Below are 16,046 nucleotides of genomic sequence, written 5' to 3'. Positions count from 1 at the left end.
GAAAAATATGAGAGATGGAACAATTGGAAAAAATATGTTATATTTGGAAACAGACCTTCAAAAGATAAACGTAGACAACTTATTAATAAAAAAACTTCAGTATAGTACATTGTAAGAATAGAACAGAAAAATCAATAATAACAACTAAACAAAAGTATTATGAGCGAGGTAAAGGAGCTTATAAGGTGCTTTCTTGGCAGTTAAAAGCAGAACAGGTCTCAAGAAGGAGTAATGCAATTAAAAACAGTTGTGAATGCAATTAGTTAAAAACCTCAAAAATGAGACTTTTAAACAATTTTAATCTAAGCTATTTCAATCTGAATCACAAAGAGATGATAATAAAATAGAAGAAGATTTTTTTGTCATAAATAAGGCTTCCAGGGTCAAACTTAGAAGAACAGGTAGAATTGAATGTTCCTTTCACTCAAACTGAGGTGAGTGAAGCACTAATTTTATTGCAAAGTAATAAATCTCTGGGTTTCCCACCTGAATTGTACAAAGAATTTAAAGATTTTATTGATTCATCTGGAATCACAGTGGACATGACAAAATAACCACACAGGGAATTTCTAGAATGAATCCAACGGATTGGCTGGTATAATGGGGAAGACTTGTCCATATGACTTCATTTAAGCCTGTCAAAAATGAAAGACTGTGGCTTCCCTCCAATATCCAAAATACAGGTTGACCTAGTTTGTCTGAGTATCCAATAAGGTCCTTCGTAGGGCAAATTTAAAGGTTGACCAAGTATTCCCCTTCCAATAAAGATATATTCGCTGTTTTTGAGGATTTCAGGCACAAAAGAAGAGTGTTCTCCATGAGACAATGGTGGTATACGGGCCAATTTTCCGATGGTCTCCCTTAGCTTGCCCAGCAGTTACTTAGGACTGTCGCTGAAGTTGTATTGGTAGGGGACAAACTCACCTGGAACCACCAACGGTGCGCCGTAAATGAGCTCCACGCGTGAAGCTTGGAGATCCTCCTTTGGAGTTGTTTTAATGCCCAGTAATAACCAAAGCAGCTCATCAGGCCAGTTCAGGCTGTCTAACTGAACCATCAAGGCTGACTTGAGATGTCGATGAAATCTTTCTACCATTCCATTGGCCTGAATATGATAGGCATTCGCATGATGAATTGTTGAACTGAGCAAACGAATCAAGGTCATCGACAGCGAGGAAGTAAATTGTGGTCCTCTATCCGAAGAAACATGTTCCAGTAAACCAAAACAGGACACCTAGGAACTGAGGATAACCAGTGTACAAGGTCAGTAGTAGCATCGACCATAGACACAGCCTTGGGCCATCACATAAACTGTAAAAAGATAACGGTATCCTCTTGAAACAAGAAGCAGACCAACGATGTCCACATGACATGAGCAAAACGCTGAGTAACTGCTGGGAAGGACTACATTGGTGCTTTAGTCCTTCTGAACCTTTGCTTTTTGGTAGGAATGTGCAGGATCTCACCATTTGTGTAACGCCTTTTTTAAGACCGTGCCACACGATCCCGTCCAAAACCATATGAATGGTTGATCTAATCAATGGATGTGAGAGACCATTGCCAGAGTCGAATACTCGACGTTTCCATGGTGTCCCATTGATATATCACAGAGAAGCTAGCTCCCAACTAGACATCTTTCAATTGCTGGTTCAATATTGCAGTCTGATAAGCATTCGTCTCATGGTCATGTTCTTGGGCCGCGGCCAAAGCTGTGTAGTCAATACCTTGATATATAGATGAAATCTTGAGTAGAGCAGAGTGGGACAGTGCATCAGTTACTACACTGTCTTTTCCGGAAATATGTAGTATTTTTGTGAAGAATTCTGAAATGAATGATAATTGCCGTTGTCACGCTGACCAGGGCTCTGTGACCTTGGAAAATGCAAATGTTAAGGGCTTGTGGACAGTATATGGAAAAATCTCTGCCCTCCAAAAAATAACGGATGTGTCGAATAGACAATTAAGTGGCCAAAAGCTCCTTATCAAAAGCACTATATTTCTTCTCTGCTTCACGAAGATGGCGGATAAAGAATACTTCATCCATTGCCCATTAACATATTGATGTAGTGCACTTCCAGGGCCATACTGGAAGTGTCTGTAGAAACGGCGGTGGCTGCATTTAAAACTGGGTACCTGAGCATAAGGCACGAGTCAGCAAATCTTTCATCATAAAAAAGGCATTGTTTCCCTCTTCAGTCCAATGGATGGCTCTAGCATTTCCAGACAGTAAATCGAATAGAGCCTTCATGATATGAGCTGCTCCCGGAAGGAACCGATGGTAAAAAATTTACCATTCCCAAGAATTTCTGCAGGATTTTAAATGTAGCAGGTCTTGAGTATTTAGTAATGGCCTCAACTTTGGATGGCAGCAGTTATGCCTTCCTGAGTAATCCTTGGTCCCAAGAAATCAATAATTTAACAATCCAGGATGATGGCGTCATTAAGCCGCCTGTAATCTCCACATGGTCGCCACCCTCCATTGTGTTTCAAGACCATGTATAATGGAGACACCCAGAGACTGTCGGACCTACGAATTATGCCTAGTACCTCCATCTTGGCAAACTCGTCCTTAGCTAAACACAGCTTCTCTGGAGGCAAGTGACGTGCTTTAGCATGGATAGGAGGACCCTTAGGACAAATGCCATGAATAACACTGTGCTTTGTAGTGGAGGCAGAAAATTATAGAGAAGTAAACTCAGGGAAATCTTCCAACAGCTTGGAGAATTCATCCACTGGTTTACTTAATGTTTGGAGGTGCAGAGCAGGGATATAGATGTTTGCCAGAGGAATGGTCTGAAAAGTACTTCCATCTATTAGCCGAGACCCTTTTAAGTCGACGAGGAATGAATGAGCCTGAAGAAAATCTGCACAAAGCAAAAATTGGGATACTGCTGCTATAATAAATGGCCAAGTGTAGAGATGATTCTCGAACTTGACATTCATCTTCCTGGTGCCAAGGGACAAAATGTTGGAACTATTAACTGCTCCTAGTTGCAGGTCCACGATAGGATGGCAAAATATGTGGGTGGAAATACAATAACTTTTGAACCCATATTGTTACAAGCCCAGAGGACCCCAAAACCCAGCAGCAACAGAAATTCACCAAGACAAATGGTTATTTTTACAAAAGTTGCTTTTAATTATCTTTAAACATGAAAACAGGATCAGACTTTAACTTATTACTATTAACTTACTTAACCTAACTTAACTCTCTTCTAATTCTAGGCACACGTATGTAATGTTTAGAAAAGTTATTTGATTCACATTCTGATTTCACTTCTCACTCCTCCAAGTTCACAGGTTGCAGGCAATTCTTATACTGTCCACAGAATTTAACTATATGAATTTCACCAGGTTTTGGTGCTTGAAAGGTAACTAGTTACCTCTCAGGAAGATTCTTGTCAGTTTTCAGAGAGAGAGAGATATTCCTTCTAATCAGCCACTTCTTGCTGAAGAAACTTGCCCCATTAGGGTTTTCCAGATGATAACGTCTTTCTTTCAGATCAGCCCAGAGTTCCTTTTTGTTTCCCTTATTTCAAATGAAACATTAGGCAGCCAGTCCTCTCCTCTCCTCTTGTATGGACCTCTTGTCCCAGTTTATTTTATAACTGGAGACTTTCCCATGATTATCCAGTATGGTCTTACGTCTAAGCAGAGAGCCAGCCAGGTCAGCCAAATATATTAATATACCATCAGCAAATAAATTTATTTTGTATTCCTCCTGGTCCACTTTAAACCATTTTATGTATAGATCCTACCTGGCAGCTTCAGCCAATGGCTCTATTGCCATAACAAATAGAGCTGTAGATAGTGGGCAACAACCTTGACTACTCGATTTGGCAATTATTAATTTATTAATTATTATTTAGTTATTATTTTAGTTTTTGACTGATGGTAAACTGTTCTTACCCAATTAATAAATATTTAGCCTAAACCAAATTTCTCCATTGTTTTAAATAAAAAATCCCATACAAGCTTATCAAAAGCCTTTTCAGCATCCTAAGCCACTGCTGCACTAGGGTCCACCTTTGTCTTGGCTAAATATAATATAGTAATATAAATATAATCTGCCAATATTATCTGATGAATGTCTATTTTTAATAAATCCTGATTGTGAGGAGTTTGTTCATTCTCCCAATGTTTGTGTCGGTTTTCCCCAGGTGCTCCAGTTTCATCCCACCATTTGAAATGTGCCAGGGTTGTCGGTCAGTTGAATGTAAATAGGTGGTGTGGGCCAAATGGGACTGTTACCGTGCTTCATGTCTAAATTTTTTAAAATTAAAAAGTGTGTTGTTAGTAGTGTGCAGCTTATGTCACTGTGAATTAGTTTTGTAATGTAATAAAATGAATATATAATAAAACATAAGCACAGTGACCCAGGAACACTGATGTTCTCACGTTTCTTCCTATTTGACAGGGACCACAGGGCTACCTGGGAGAGAAGGGGATTCATGGAGAGAAAGGGGAACAGGTAAGTGTTGATCTACTTCACAACAGACAATTCTTTCAGAAAACCGGATCAGCTGCACACAAGTTCCAGCCTATTTCAATGCTCGGGAAAATGGGAACATCAATTCCTGCATAGGTGTATGGATGACTCGGGGTGAATGCATGAGCCTGCCTCTTAGTTTGTGACCTGGGATTTGGCAAAACCCAGTGTTCTTGGAGTTTAAATCTGCCTATTGTGTACCCATGTTATCCCACATGTTGTTTATTCGGTGAACTCACTCATGAAGCACATTGCAGTATCAAAACCTGAACATTATTGGGATCAACTTTGTCTTATTTCTACAAACATGCAAATATGATTTATTTTAGGGTTTTTGGGGATGGCCTGGACCACCTGGTGACAAGGGAGAGAAAGGAGCCAAGGTATTGCATGATTTGGCACATTTTTACTCTATATTTCATTGCATTTTTCTTTGTAGCATTATAATTGAATTGACAACCTCCTGATTAACATTCGACATAATGTTTAGTACCTTTGCTAATTTCTGGTTTTGAAGACTGGATTTAGTTGGACTATTGTCTCATGTACTGAGATATAGTGGCAAAATTTTATTTTGTGCTCTATCCAGGCAAGTCAACTTTTACATGGTCTAGCAGAGAGTGCAATAATTTAAAAAAATGTTACAATAAAGCAAAAGTGCAGGGTAGAGAGTTAAAGAGAAAAGTATAGTTACTTAGTGCAAGGAGATCATTTTGTACTAATAGGAGGTTTGTTCAAGAGTCTGATAAAAGCAGGAAGGGATGAGTGCTTGAATTCCTTACTGCCAAACTGAGTCCACCTGAAAATTTAAGGAACAACACCTCATATTCATCTGGGCACCCTCCAACCAGATGGTATTAACATTGACTTCTCCAGTTTCCATTAGTCTACATCCCATCAATTTTCCTTACAGTGTATCTCCTTTCCCCTCTCTCTTTCGCTTCCCTTTTCCCTCTGTGTCCTTTACCCCAGCTCTGTATTCACAGAGCCAACCCCCCCCCCACCCCTCATAAATTTTCACCTTTCCTCTCTCCTGGCCTCCTCTCCATATCCAATTAACACCTTTTGTCTGTTGTTCTATCCTCTTCCCCTTGCCCTTTCTTTTAATTCACATGCCTGGCTGCTTTTAACTCATACTTTGAAGAAGGGTTCAGGACTGAAACGTTGGTTATATATCTTTACCTGCTATGGACACGGTGACACCTGCTATGCTTTTTTCCTTGAATATGGTGGTGCATGTGGGCAAGTTCGTTTATCTCCTGACTGACAGGATAGAACAGAAGAGTGTAATCGGGGTGGGATGTGTCCTTTCACATGTTAGCTGCTTTCCTTGAGCAGCAGAAGTTGAAGATGGAGGGGTGGTGAACCATCAGGGTAGGTTTGCCATTCACTCCACAGGGACTTACACTGGACCCTGAAGAGTAACATTCACCAAGGTGTTGGCAGTCTGGTGCAGCGTTCATGGATCAGTCAAACCCAACTCTGCCAAGCAAGACATTACCTTGATTCTGATGGGGAAAGAGAGACTTGCACAGATACGGCACTTTTCTCATTTCTTCAACAATCTGGAAAACACTTCACAGCAAACAGAGTACACTTTGATGCTTTACACAGTGGGAATGTATGAACAGCAATGTGACAACATCCAGTTGTTTTGGAAATGTAAAGTGCGACAGACAAGATAAAGGAGAATCCAAAGAGATTCTGCAGGTATATGAAGAGCACAAAGGTCACTAGGGAGAGATGGATCCTCTTAAGGATCAATATTGTTGTCGACATGTGGAGCCACAGGAGGTGGCAGTGTTAATGTCACGGTCAGTGCAATGCTATCATAGCTCAAGCCACCCGAGTTTGAATCCACCTACATCTGCAAGGAGTTTGTATGTTCTCGCCATGTCCTGTGTGGGTTTTCTCCACGTGCTCTGGTTTCCTCCCACATTTCAAAATGTATGGGGTTGTTTGGATAATTGAGCAGGGTTTCAGCTTCAATGGCTGTAATCAGCTTCTACCCTCTTATAAATAATTTTAAAAATTAAAAATTTAAAGTCAGGTGAGATCTTAAAAAAATTAGTTGGCATCTGTGTGTACTGTTTTTCAATGGAGAAAGTCTTGGAAGGTATGAAACTGAGACTAATGAGTAGTGATGTCTAATGAACGATTACAGGTTACAGAAGGCGAACAAATGCCAAGGGCCTCATCATGTGTATCCTAGGACATTGTGGAAGGCAAGGAATAAACTGCTGGGGCCTTGGCAAAAGTATCTGCATCATTTTTAGTTCGAAGTTCAAATTTTATGTCAGAGAATATACATTACATCACATGCAACCAGGCTCTGTGTCAACCAGGCTAGGCCCGCCCCCCCCCCCAAAGTAGGTTATTGTTGCCCCCCCATCCACCCACAGCACTAGTGTCACTCGCATCATGTGGTTTTGAATCCATGCACTATAAGCACATGGGTTTGTATATTACGTCGGAGGGAGGGGTCACAGAGGAGGTTCATGGCAGGTATAGCACCCACTCCCCACCCCCCACCTAACGAGTTTTCGCATGTCAATTTGTGCCCTCCCCAAACCACCCCCATCCCCCGCACTTACCTTAATGTCCTGCGATTAGACGTACTAATGTTAACTCTGCATGCTACCCCGAGATTCTTTTTCCTGTGTGCAAGATAGAATTACCATTATAGATAGTGTAAAATAAACTGTACATAATATACACATGTAAACAGATAACGAATGTAAACAAATTGACTGTGAAATACAGAGAGAAAAAAAATCAACAAAGTGCAAAAGTGCAAAATGAGTCCCTGCTTGAGTTTCTTGTTGAGGAGTTTGACAGTGAAGGGGGAGCAGCTGTTCCTGAATCTGGTGGTGAGGGTCTTGTGGCACATAGACCTCTTTCCTGACAGCAGCAGTGAGAACAGAGCGTGTAGCAGGTGGTCGATTGCTGCTGCTCTCCGGTGGCAGCGTTCCCTGTAGATGTTCTCAATAGAGGGGATGTTTTCCTTCTGATGTCCTGGGCTGTGTCCATTACCTTTTGCAGCACTTTCTGCTCAGGGATATTGGTGTCTCCACACCAGACCATGATATTGCACACTTTCCACCTAGCTGGAGTGAGAAGGAGATAAATGTTGCACCTTCATTCGAGAAGGGCTGCAAGGGTAAAGCCTGAGGATTACATGCCTAACATCAGTGGTGGGAAAGTGACAGGAGGAGATTCGGATAGGACCTACCTGCATTTGGAAAGCTGAGGGCTGATTTAACTATGGTCCGCACGGTTTGTGAGTGGAAATCATGTCTCACAAATTTAATGTTTTTTTGGAAGTGGTGATGAAAAATATTTACTGGACCAAAGCTGTGGCCATTCTTCTGGCATCTTCCCCCCCCCACCATATGCACTTGTCACCTTTTGTCTGTCAGTCTGAACTTCTCCCCCTCCGATTTCTTTTATTCACACTTTTTCCTCATACATTGAACAAGGGCTCAGGCCTGAAACATTGGTTATATATCTTTACCTTCTGTGGACGCAGCAAGACCTGCAGAGTTCCGCCAGCATTTCACTACAGTCACGGCATCTGCAGACTTTTGAGTTTCCCCCTTTGACAAAGTCCCATACGCATGGCTCGTCGGAAGCTTAGATCACACGACATCCATGGTGAGCTGGACAATTGGATTCAAAATTAGCTTTGTGGAAAGTAGTGGAGGGATGCTTCTCACACTGGAGTCCTGGAGGCAGGCTGTGTGCAGATGTCACTACTGTCACTACTGGGTCAATTGATGGTTTTTTTTATCGATGTTAACTATTTCAATGATTACACCAAAATTGATGGTGTGGCAGACAGTGTGGAAGGCAACAGGATTGAGATCAAACAAAGGAGTGGACCTAGGAGTAGCAAATGAAATTTAACTCTGACAAGTGTGAGGTGTTGACTTTGGTCAATAAACTCAGGACATGACTTGCACAGTAAATGGACAGGCCCCAGAGGATGGTGGAGAACAGAGAGGCCTAATTAGACAAGGTGATAATGAAGGCATTTGGAGCGCTTACCTTCATCAGTCAGGGTACTGAGTACAAGGGTTCAGGTTTCCTGGTACAGCTGTGTAAAATGTGGTGAGGCTGCACTTAGAATATTGGGTGCAGTTCACCCAACTATTGAGATGGAAAGGTTGCAGACATGATTCATAAGGATATCACTGGTAATAGAGAGTTCAAACTGCAAGAAGTGGCTGGATCGGCTGGGACTATTTTTCTCTAGAGCATAGGCTTTATAGAGACGTGACTTTACAGAAGTATATAAAATCATAAGGAGCACAGATAAAATGAATGGTTACAGTCTTTCCCCAGGTTGGGGGTGGGTGGGGGGAAATCAGGTTTCAAATGAGGGGAGAGAAAATTTAAAGGATACCTGAGGGTCAACTTCTTCACACAGAGGGTGGTGGGTGTGTGGAATGAGCTACCAGAGGAAGTGGTAGAGGTGGTGATAATTGTAACATTTTAAAACCATTGAAGTAGGTACATGGACAGGAGAGGTTTCAAGGGATTTGGGCTAAGGCAGGAAAATTGGATGAGCTTGGATTGACAGTGGCGGGTTTCTTTCCTATGTAACTTTTGTGTTCTGACTCATAGTCAAGATAAGTTTCTTGAAACTACCATATATGTGCCATAAATAGCATTCATGTGTACATAGGAACTCAGACAGGTCTCTGTTTACTGCCTTGCCCAAAGATCAATACTTGTACCAGTGTTTCTCTCCCTCTGTTCTGCACTGGAATGGTAATCTCTGGAGAGAAATTTAAATCCACATTTCAGATAGAGAAGCAAAACTTATTATGACAATGACACAATTGTAAATCAATTTCGATTGTTATTTGGTTATGGGTTAATGGTTATGGGTTAACGAAAACCAACAAGGTTGGGTCAGATACAGCAATGAGCTCTCTGAACCCTTCTCCATTAACAATGGCGTGAAGCAAGGCTGTGTTCTCGCACCAACCCTCTTTTCAATCTTCTTCAGCATGATGCTGAACCAAACCATGAAAGACCCCAACAATGAAGACGCTGTTTACATCCGGTACCGCACGGATGGCAGTCTCTTCAATCTGAGGCGCCTGCAAGCTAACACCAAGACACAAGAGAAACTTGTCCGTGAACTACTCTTTGCAGACGATGCCGCTTTAGTTGCCCATTCAGAGCCAGCTCTTCAGCGCTTGACGTCCTGCTTTGCGGAAACTGCCAAAATGTTTGGCCTGGAAGTCAGCCTGAAGAAAACTGAGGTCCTCCATCAGCCAGCTCCCCACCATGACTACCAGCCCCCCCACATCTCCATCGGGCACACAAAACTCAAAACGGTCAACCAGTTTACCTATCTCGGCTGCACCATTTCATCAGATGCAAGGATCGACAATGAGATAGACAACAGACTCGCCAAGGCAAATTGCGCCTTTGGAAGACTACACAAAAGAGTCTGGAAAAACAACCAACTGAAAAACCTCACAAAGATAAGCGTATACAGAGCCGTTGTCATACCCACACTCCTGTTCGGCTCCGAATCATGGGTCCTCTACCGGCACCACCTACGGCTCCTAGAACGCTTCCATCAGCGTTGTCTCCGCTCCATCCTCAACATCCATTGGAGCGCTTTCATCCCTAACGTCGAAGTACTCGAGATGGCAGAGGTCGACAGCATCGAGTCCACGCTGCTGAAGATCCAGCTGCGCTGGATGGGTCACGTCTCCAGAATGGAGGACCATCGCCTTCCCAAGATCGTGTTATATGGCGAGCTCTCCACTGGCCACCGTGACAGAGGTGCACCAAAGAAAAGGTACAAGGACTGCCTAAAGAAATCTCTTGGTGCCTGCCACATTGACCACCGCCAGTGGGCTGATAACGCCTCAAACCGTGCATCTTGGCACCTCACAGTTTGGTGGGCAGCAACCTCCTTTGAAGAAGACCGCAGAGCCCACCTCACTGACAAAAGGCAAAGGAGGAAAAACCCAACACCCAACCCCAACCAACCAATTTTCCCCTGCAACCACTGCAACCGTGTCTGCCTGTCCCGCATCGGACTTGTCAGCCACAAACGAGCCTGCAGCTGACGTGGACTTTTTACCCCCTCCATAAATCTTCGTCCGCGAAGCCAAGCCAAAGAAAAAAGAAAGAATGGATAGAAAGCAGGGAATAGAACAGGAATGATACCGTGGAGCTGGAGAGGGTGCAGATTTATGAGGATGTTGCCAGGGCATGGGGGCTTGACCTACAGGGAGGGGTTGGGCAGACTAGGGCTTGGAGCGCAGGGAATGAGGGGTAATCTCATAGAGAGGCATAAAATCATGAAAGGAATAGATCGGTAACCAGCGACCATGGGTTTAAGGGGAGAGATTTAACAGGAACTTGAGGGTAACTTTTTTCATAGAGGGTGGTGGGTGTATGGAATGGACTGCCGGAGGAGGTAGGTACTATTGTAATGTTTAAGAAAGAATGGACATCTACATGGATAAGATGTGTTTGGGGGATATTATGGGTGCGACATTTGGGTCAGCATGGGCAAGTGGGCCAAAGGGCCTATTTCATGCTGTCTGACTCAATGTCTCCAAACACCCGATTATCAGGTTTAGGAGGCTGTGACTGATGGGATGCATGAGATATGATGGCTGGCCCTTAATGACAATTTCTATTATTATATCCAAGTGACTGAGGAGGAAAATGCAAAGAAGCTTCAAAGGGATGTAGGAAAACCAGTATAATAGTTGAGGACAGCATCATGTTTAGAATGATATGAGATTATCCACTTTGGTGAGAGAATGCTGGGATGGGGCTGTAATCTTGTGAGGAGAGGTTGCTTGGCCTCTAGATTCTAGAAGAATGAGAAGTGATCTCATTAAAGTATAACTAATCTTCTGGAGCTTGTGCTTGGGGAAGATGTTTCCCTGGCTGAGGTAATGGGAGACAGGGACAGACTTTGCTGAACGAACTGCTCATACTAACCCTCCAAGATGCTAATATTTATTAAACAATATTTATTTATTTATTTGTCTATTTGTTCTGCATATGTATCACTTGTCTGTGTGTGTGTTTGCAGTGTTTTGCACTGAGGTCAAGAACGTTATTTTATTAGGTTGTACGTGTGCAATCGGTTTATAAATAAACTTGAACTTTAACTTCAAAGTAAGGGGCTGCCATTCAGAACTGAAATTAGAATATTTTTTTCCTTCCAGACAGTGATGAACCTTTGCAATTCCTATCCACGAGGCTCTAGGAGGAGTTTTCTCAGGAACAGAAACCATTTATCTTTGTACTTGGAAACAAAACTAAATTTCAAAAGGATGGGAATGAATCCAATAATTATTTTATGGAAATGAAAACAAACATCAGTCCATCACATTTATTTCATAGTAATTTGTCCCAAAATGGAACCACAGTTATATTCTATGCGAAGAGAGTGCAGTCTGTGCAGTGACACCTCCTGAATCATTCTAAAACTCTGATTTGTTGTGCATATGGCTCATTCATTTTAATTTCTGTGACAGGGTAATCGAGGTGAGACTGGGCTTCCTGGACCTTTTGGAGTTCCTGTGAGTAGTCTGAGTTGCTTGTTTTCCACAGTATACAATATTGAAACTTGTTATACCTCGAGACCGTTGAAAACCCTTTTCATCCTAACCATTCTGCCCGATTGTTTGTTGACACTGGTATTCCATGTCCTTTATGTTGAATTTACAACACTCCCAAGATTTAGGTCAAATGCATCTGAACATGATTCAATCTTTTCTTGTTTTGCATGAGATTGCTTTGTCCAAGTGACGGGGACAGGATGTTTTATATGCGTGAAGTCACATGGTGGAATTTCATCGAAATCCCAGTCATATCTATCTGAAGTGGCAGGACCATTGGAGCAGAGACCCTCTGTACAAGCTTAAAGCAATCTGCACAAGGAGCTCAGAAGGTCGAGCAGCATCCATAGGAGAAAAATAACAGTCAACATTTTGAGCTGGGACCCTTAACCAACCTTTCATCATTTCAGTCTTGATGAAGGGTTCAACCCGAAATGTCGACTATTTTTTCCACGGTCGTTGCTTAACTCACTGAGTTGCTGCAGTAGAGTGCATTGAGCATTAGATTCCAGCATCTGCAGTCTGCTGTTTGTGCCTGCTTTGTTGTGGCAGGTATGTTTTACTCTCTGTAATGCTCTGCAGCGCTTGACGTCCTGCTTTGCGGAAACTGCCAAAATGTTTGGCCTGGAAGTCAGCCTGAAGAAAACTGAGGTCCTCCATCAGCCAGCTCCCCACCATGACTACCAGCCCCCCCACATCTCCATCGGGCACACAAAACTCAAAACGGTCAACCAGTTTACCTATCTCGGCTGCACCATTTCATCAGATGCAAGGATCGACAATGAGATAGACAACAGACTCGCCAAGGCAAATAGCGCCTTTGGAAGACTACACAAAAGAGTCTGGAAAAACAACCAACTGAAAAACCTCACAAAGATAAGCGTATACAGAGCCGTTGTCATACCCACACTCCTGTTCGGCTCCGAATCATGGGTCCTCTACCGGCACCACCTACGGCTCCTAGAACGCTTCCACCAGCGTTGTCTCCGCTCCATCCTCAACATCCATTGGAGCGCTTACACCCCTAACGTCGAAGTACTCGAGATGGCAGAGGTCGACAGCATCGAGTCCACGCTGCTGAAGATCCAGCTGCGCTGGATGGGTCACGTCTCCAGAATGGAGGACCATCGCCTTCCCAAGATCGTATTATATGGCGAGCTCTCCACTGGCCACCGTGACAGAGGTGCACCAAAGAAAAGGTACAAGGACTGCCTAAAGAAATCTCTTGGTGCCTGCCACATTGACCACCGCCAGTGGGCTGATAACGCCTCAAACCGTGCATCTTGGCGCCTCACAGTTTGGCGGGCAGCAACCTCCTTTGAAGAAGACCGCAGAGCCCACCTCACTGACAAAAGGCAAAGGAGGAAAAACCCAACACCCAACCCCAACCAACCAATTTTCCCTTGCAACCGCTGCAATCGTGTCTGCCTGTCCCGCATCGGACTTGTCAGCCACAAACGAGCCTGCAGCTGACGTGGACTTTTTACCCCCTCCATAAATCTTCGTCCGCGAAGCCAAGCCAAAAAAAGAATGCTCTGAGCCTCGTATGCAATAGGTGCACCTCACTCTACCTACACCCAGGATTGTGTGGCTATGCATAATTCAAATGCCATCTATACATTTGGTGATTACACCTCCATGATCGGCAGCAGAATCACAGACAGCAGTGAGGAAGATAGATCAGCTGATTGAGTAGTGTGACAACAACAATCTTAGCAAAAATAAGGAACTGACTGTGGACTGTGAAACCAGGAGAACATTAACTAGTCTTCATCGAGGGGTCAGCAGTGGAGCTTTAAATTCCTGGGTGTCAACATCTCTGAAGATGTAACCTGAGGCTTCCAAGTCAATGCAGTAATGGAGAAGGCATGCCAGCCGCTATACTTCATGAGGAGTTGGAGGAGATTTGGTATGTCCCCAAAGACTTGCAAATTTCTACAGGTGTACCGTGGAGAGCATTCCGACTGGTTACATCACCGTGTGGTATGGAGGTGCCAATGTGAATGTCAGGAAAACACCACAAAGTTGTGAACTTAACCAGTGCCATCAATGGCATCAATTACTATCAGGGCATCGACAAGAGATGGTGCCTCCAGAAAGCAGCCTGTTTGAACCACACCAGTGGCTGCGTTGTCCAGAACGTTGGCAGCTTCAATGAAACTGTGTGGAGCTTTGCCCATTCTCCTAATCTATCAAAATCTCTCTGCAGCAATTGCATTTCCCCCTAACTACCTGCCCCTATCTTTGTATCATCTACAAACTTAGCCATTTATTCCACAATCCAAATTATTAACATACAGCATTAAAAGAAGTGGCCTCTGCCAAACACCACTGGTTACCACTAACCAACCAGAAAAGGATCCATTTATTCCCACTCTGTTTCCTGCCAATCAGCCAATTCTCTACCCATGCCAATATATTTCCTGTAATTACATGGGGTCTCATCTTGTTAAGGAGCCTCATGTATGGCATCTTGTCAAAAGCTTTTTGAAAGTCCAAACATACAACAACCACAACATCTCCTTTGTTTAGCCTGCTTGTGGTTTCCTCAAAAAAATTGCAGTAGGTTTATACCAAACACAACAGCCCTTCAGCCCTCGATGTTTTTCTGACCCATATATTCATAAAAAAGTACTAAACCCTCACTCTCCTGTAACCCTCCACTTTTCCTCCATCCACATACCTGTCTAAAAGAAGGTAGTGGCTTGCTACCCGGGAGATAACCTAATACACAAAATGGCGGACAAACATGGCGATTTAACAAAGCCCGTGCGGGCTAATAGCCTTTCTTCCTGGCCGACAGCCCGCATGGCAGGAAATAGTGAACATTGGCGGGAATGTCGACCAATCAGTGACCGGCGCACTGGTGACATCACTTCTGCCAACAACAGTGGAAGAACTGGGACCAATGGCAGAGATAGCAATAATAGCAGTCTTGACTATAGTCACATCACGTGTATGTTGTTCTTCCACTCTCTGCTGTAGCGCTTGCTACATTGGTGACCCCAACCGGTCTAAATGGCATTTGGACCCAATGAAAATGTACAATCATCCACTCTGTAAGTAGGATGGGAAATAAATTAAAAATTCAGAGGTGCAAAGGGACTTGGGAGTCGTCATGCAGGATGCCATAAAGGTTAACCACCAGGTTGAATTGGTGATAAAGAAGTTAAATGCAATGCAGGTATTCATATATATATATATATATATATATATATATACAGGAATAGGTTATAAGAGCAGGGATATGGTCTTGAGACGTAAGAAACTAGTGAGGCCTCACTTGAAGTCTAGAGTACAATTTTATGCTAGTTTTTAAGAAAAGATGTGCTGGTATTGGAGAGGGTTTAGAGAAGATTCACAAAAATGATTCCGGGAATGCAGGGATTAGTAAATGAAGAATACTTGATGGCTCTTGGCTTGACTCCTTGGAGTTCAAAAGAATGAGGGAGGATGTCACTTCAAATGTTGGAAGGCCTGGACAGACCAGACATGGCAAAGCTGTTTCCCATGGTAGGGGAGTCTAGGAAAGAGGCCACATCTTCAGGATGGAAGGGTGCCCAGTTAAAAGAGTGATGCAGAGGAATTTCTTTAGCCAGAGAGTGGTGAACCTCTGGAATTTGCTGCCAAGGGCAGCCGTGGAGGCCAGGTCATTGGGCGTATTAAAAGAAAAGATTGTTAGGTATTTGAATAGTCAAGGTATCAAAGGACATGGTAGTGGGCTGAGTGGGAAAGTGAATCAGCTCATTATGGAAGGGCAAAGGAGAGACTCAATGGGCCAAATAGCCAAATGCTCCTATATATTATGATCTTATGGCGATGAGGGGTATAGATAAAGTAAATCCAAGCAGGATTTTTACACTGAGGTTTGGTGAGATAAAAACTAGAGAAAATGGATGAAAGGTGAGAAGTTTAAAGGAAACATTAAGGGGAATTCTTCACAAGGA

General features: G+C 43.2%; 1 protein-coding gene across 6 annotated transcripts in view; it reads left to right on the top strand.

Annotated features, from left to right (window-relative positions):
• LOC138762226 (collagen alpha-2(I) chain-like) overlaps positions 1–16,046 on the top strand; it is a 512,086-nt gene that overhangs the window by 279,582 nt on the left and 216,458 nt on the right. For all 6 annotated transcript variants that reach the window (XR_011356852.1, XM_069935862.1, XM_069935881.1 and 3 more), the window contains 3 exons: positions 4,418–4,471; positions 4,819–4,872; positions 12,016–12,060. Coding sequence is in view for 5 of the 6 variants with exons in the window: in XM_069935862.1 (XP_069791963.1) it covers positions 4,418–4,471; positions 4,819–4,872; positions 12,016–12,060 (153 nt within the window). In the remaining variant the exon portion in view is untranslated. The remainder of the gene's footprint in view (positions 1–4,417; positions 4,472–4,818; positions 4,873–12,015; positions 12,061–16,046) is intronic.

The sequence above is a fragment of the Narcine bancroftii genome, chromosome 1 (genome assembly GCF_036971445.1).
Source record: "Narcine bancroftii isolate sNarBan1 chromosome 1, sNarBan1.hap1, whole genome shotgun sequence".
Taxonomy (NCBI): domain Eukaryota; kingdom Metazoa; phylum Chordata; class Chondrichthyes; order Torpediniformes; family Narcinidae; genus Narcine; species Narcine bancroftii.
This window is presented reverse-complemented; position numbering and strand designations above follow the sequence as displayed.